Below are 3,660 nucleotides of genomic sequence, written 5' to 3' on the forward strand. Positions count from 1 at the left end.
TGCCCTTTCTGAGTTTTTTTTTTGTTTGTTTGTTTTTTTTGTTTTTTTTTTCTTCTTTTGGCGTGAACTATACCTCTCAAACTGTTAACTGTGTTTCAGAGCCCTTTTTAGCTGGAAATGAAGTGTAACATTTCCACTCCATATCAACAACGTCATGTTTTATTTGTTACGCTTCATGAAGAAAATCCTGTCTGTCAGGAACAGGCAGAGCAATTTACACCTGCTAATATAGGTCCCTAGGTTCTCAGAATAAAATCCTTTTAAGGAAACACCCAAGTTAGCAACGAGTTTGTGCAACAGGTCTCAGTATGTGGTCACAGAGAAAAACAGTGCTGCTCGCCTTCCTGGTGTCTGTGGTGTTGGTACTGTTTCTGCTTCACTTATGGTCCACTCGGGCATACGACAAGGTGGACCTATGGCAACGGCCCGGGTCAACAGTGGGACGGCACCTGGAGGAGAGGCTGCCAGAACCGGACCCATGGCTGAGCAGCGTCCCCTTTCAAATCAGGAAAGGTGTATCAGAGTAAGTCTTAGATTATGAATTCATTTTAGCTCATTTGTGAATTTTAATCTAATTATTTGTGTCTTTGATTGTCCACTCAGCTTGCTGGATCGTGATGGGTGCGTTTGTGAGGCTAAGAAACCAGTAGCAAACCTGCACTTTGACCAGCTGCTGTTCCCGAAGTTGCCAGCTCAGTCTCTGCACACTGCCTCCAACACCTCTGAGCTGGGGAAAATGAAGATGAGACGAGCCAAGGAGTACAAAGCTTTCCAACAGAGGTAAATCAGAAAGCTGTAATAAATTCTGGAAACAAATTAGGGCACTTCTTATTTTCTTTGTCCATGGAGGACCAAGACCGATTTAATTAAAAATAAAAGCAGAAATGCACATATTTTATTTTTCCAATTCCTGACACGAATTTTCATAAAGAAATGTATTTATTTTTTTCCATTTCCTTATACAAGCATTTGTTCATGTGCCATTGCCTCTTCTCCTTTTTAATTTCCTTTTATATGTATTGTTGCCATCCCTCATTAGATTAAGATTCAGATTTATTTGTGTCTCAAATGGGCAATTGATGTTACAGAAAGCATAAAAACTAAAAAGCAAAGTATCAAAGTTTTAAAAATAAATAAATAAAACATTCCAAAAAGGTCATCAAATACAAATCAATACATAATGGGAAGAGTACAGCAGTGTATTTCACTGACAGTTGCTACAAACACTAACAATCAGGTGCGAGTCCCACTACCTCGTCCTGTTCATCATCATGTAGAAGGCTAACTATCACCGAATCATCAGCAAATTTTAATATTAACTCATTATCATGCCGGCTGCAACAATCGTCTGTATACAAAATGTAAAGAAGCGGGGAAAGGACACCGCCTTGGAGGGACCCTGCAGACACTGACATCTGTCTACCGGGGTGCAAATGAGGAACGGCGTCGTCAGGCTTCAGCCTATTGGTTGGTTAGCATCACACTTTATTTTGCTTCAACAGAGATTCAGTTTATCAGTGAGCTGGAGCTTAGCAACTTTATTAAAAAATAATATTACAGCTCCTGGGTTTGTTATTTTTCGTGTGGACGCTCAGACAGACCGTGTGTTTCAATAAGCGGCTCTCGTTGGACGCAGCGGTCCGCCGTCAGGTTTTTCATAGTTTGGATGAAGCGGCTGCTGAAGTTGGCTTTCGATTGTGCTCCGAAGCTACCGGCTGTGATGCAACGATGAGGTGCAGACTTCGTTGTACTTCATAAGGGAACTGCAGCATTCAGAGAACTGCATTTGGAGACCATCTTTCCATCACCGGACATCCACAGACGGACATTCAGCACCGCTGGTGTCCAGACAGCGACGCAGTTAAGGTGAGCAGTGTGAGGGTATGTCTGCCTGGTTTATATTATATTTTATAGTTGGCTACATATAGTCATGAAGTCATGGAAAACAGTCATACTGGATATTAAAGTGAAGAATAAACTTGAAGAAAACTTGGGTGGCATTTTTTTTATGACTGCATGTTTAATACAAAGCAAATTATTTAGGTTTATGCATTTAAACCTACACAGTTATTCCAGTTATTGTGTCTGTTAATAACCATGTTTGTTTGCATTTAAAGCAAATATGACTCTGTTAATTTAAATAGTTCTTTGTGGCTTGCTTGTTCACATTTGTATGTCTGTGTTTTTGGTTTACATATATGCTTTAACATTTGATTGCCCTTCTCAAGGAACAGAAGAGCGGGACACAAGGCTGACATGTTGAACAATGAGGAGAATTGTCTGCATTGTGAGCGGCACCAGAACTCCTGGATGGATCTCCTTCAGGAAGAAGCAGCCATCAGCAGAGAAGAGTTGAGCCAAACAGAGGAAAAATAAATGTTGTTGCTTTAAAAGTTGGCTTTTATTGAAAGTTAAGTTGGCAGAGGATTTTAGCAGGGCCAAAGTTCATCATAGAAATGTGATGAACTTCAGAAACTAAGTGAAAATAATGAGATGAAAACTTTTACAACTTGTCAATTACAGGCTGTTATGCAGTGCCTTGCGAAAGTATCCGTCCCCCTTGAACTTTTCAACCTTTTGCCGCTTTTCAGGCTTCAAACATAAATATCTAAAATTTTTATTATTTTGTGAAGAATCAACAAGTGGGACACAATCGTGAGGTGGAAAGAAATTTGCTGGACATTCTAAACGTTAAAAATATTGTACGCTCCACTTTGCAGTTTTTTGTTAAAAACGTTTAAAATATCCAGCAAATTTCTTTCCACCTCACAATTGTGTCCCACTTGATGTTGATTCTTCACAAAATAATAAAAAAATTTATATCTTTATTTTTGAAGCCTGAAAAGCGGCAAAAGGTTGAAAAGTTCAAGGGCGGCGAATACTTTCGCAAGGCACCATAAAAGACAAAAGCTTATCGCTGCTCTGCTTATTTTAGATGTCTGTTCCAGAACACATGGTACAGACTTGCATATTTGGTTTTAGCTCATCCATTCCACCCGGGGCAGATGCCTGTTAATTATCCTTTTCAGCCAAACAGCCCTCCTGTCACGAAACCAGGTGTGGCAGAAGGGAAACTTCCAACCTTGCAGGATCAGGACTAACTGGGTTCAACTATTTAACTGACACTTTTGCATCTTGACACGTGGATTATTCAATAAACCAAATAGTTTGGTTTATTGTTAGGGTTGCTATTAAAAATAAATAAATAAATAAATAAATAAATATAAGTCATGTTTTGTTCATTCTACCTTGTGCCACATTTCTATCCACTCACTGTTAGCAGTCTTGTTGGAGAAACCAAAAAAAAAAAGGGTCCAAATCTATTCAATCATTACTGGATTCTAATTTGCTAGCTTTGGTCTATGACAATTATGGTGAGTTTAAGCTGTTTTCAGCCCCAAACATATGTAGGGAAGTGCTTGAATGTGTCGGCGCATGTCAGTGTTGGATTTGCTCTTTGTGTTGTGGAGCTTTGTGGAGTATGTCCTCTGAAGGACACCGTACTTGGCATTCGTTAGTGTGCGCTGGTAATACAACGGCCAGTTTCTGCTCTGCATTCTAAAGGTAGGCAATACTGACCGCCAGCTCCTCAATGTAACAAAATGTTACTTTTAATGTTCAGCTAGTTAGTTTTGTATCATTGTTAGTTTTGTATCATTG

At 39.5% G+C, this 3,660-nt stretch overlaps 1 protein-coding gene across 1 annotated transcript in view; it reads left to right on the forward strand.

The window, feature by feature from the left end:
* Window positions 1-257: 257 nt before the first annotated feature.
* Window positions 258-3,660, forward strand: part of LOC103147677 (beta-1,4 N-acetylgalactosaminyltransferase 1-like) — a gene marked incomplete at its 3' end in the record, with an annotated part of 18,694 nt that continues 15,291 nt past the window's right edge. The window contains exons 1-2 of the mRNA XM_007566133.2: window positions 258-523; window positions 604-780. Of these exons, the coding sequence (XP_007566195.1) occupies window positions 309-523; window positions 604-780 (392 nt within the window). The remainder of the gene's footprint in view (window positions 524-603; window positions 781-3,660) is intronic.

Source organism: Poecilia formosa, unplaced genomic scaffold (assembly GCF_000485575.1).
Source record: "Poecilia formosa unplaced genomic scaffold, Poecilia_formosa-5.1.2 Scaffold186, whole genome shotgun sequence".
NCBI classification, from domain to species: Eukaryota; Metazoa; Chordata; class Actinopteri; order Cyprinodontiformes; family Poeciliidae; genus Poecilia; species Poecilia formosa.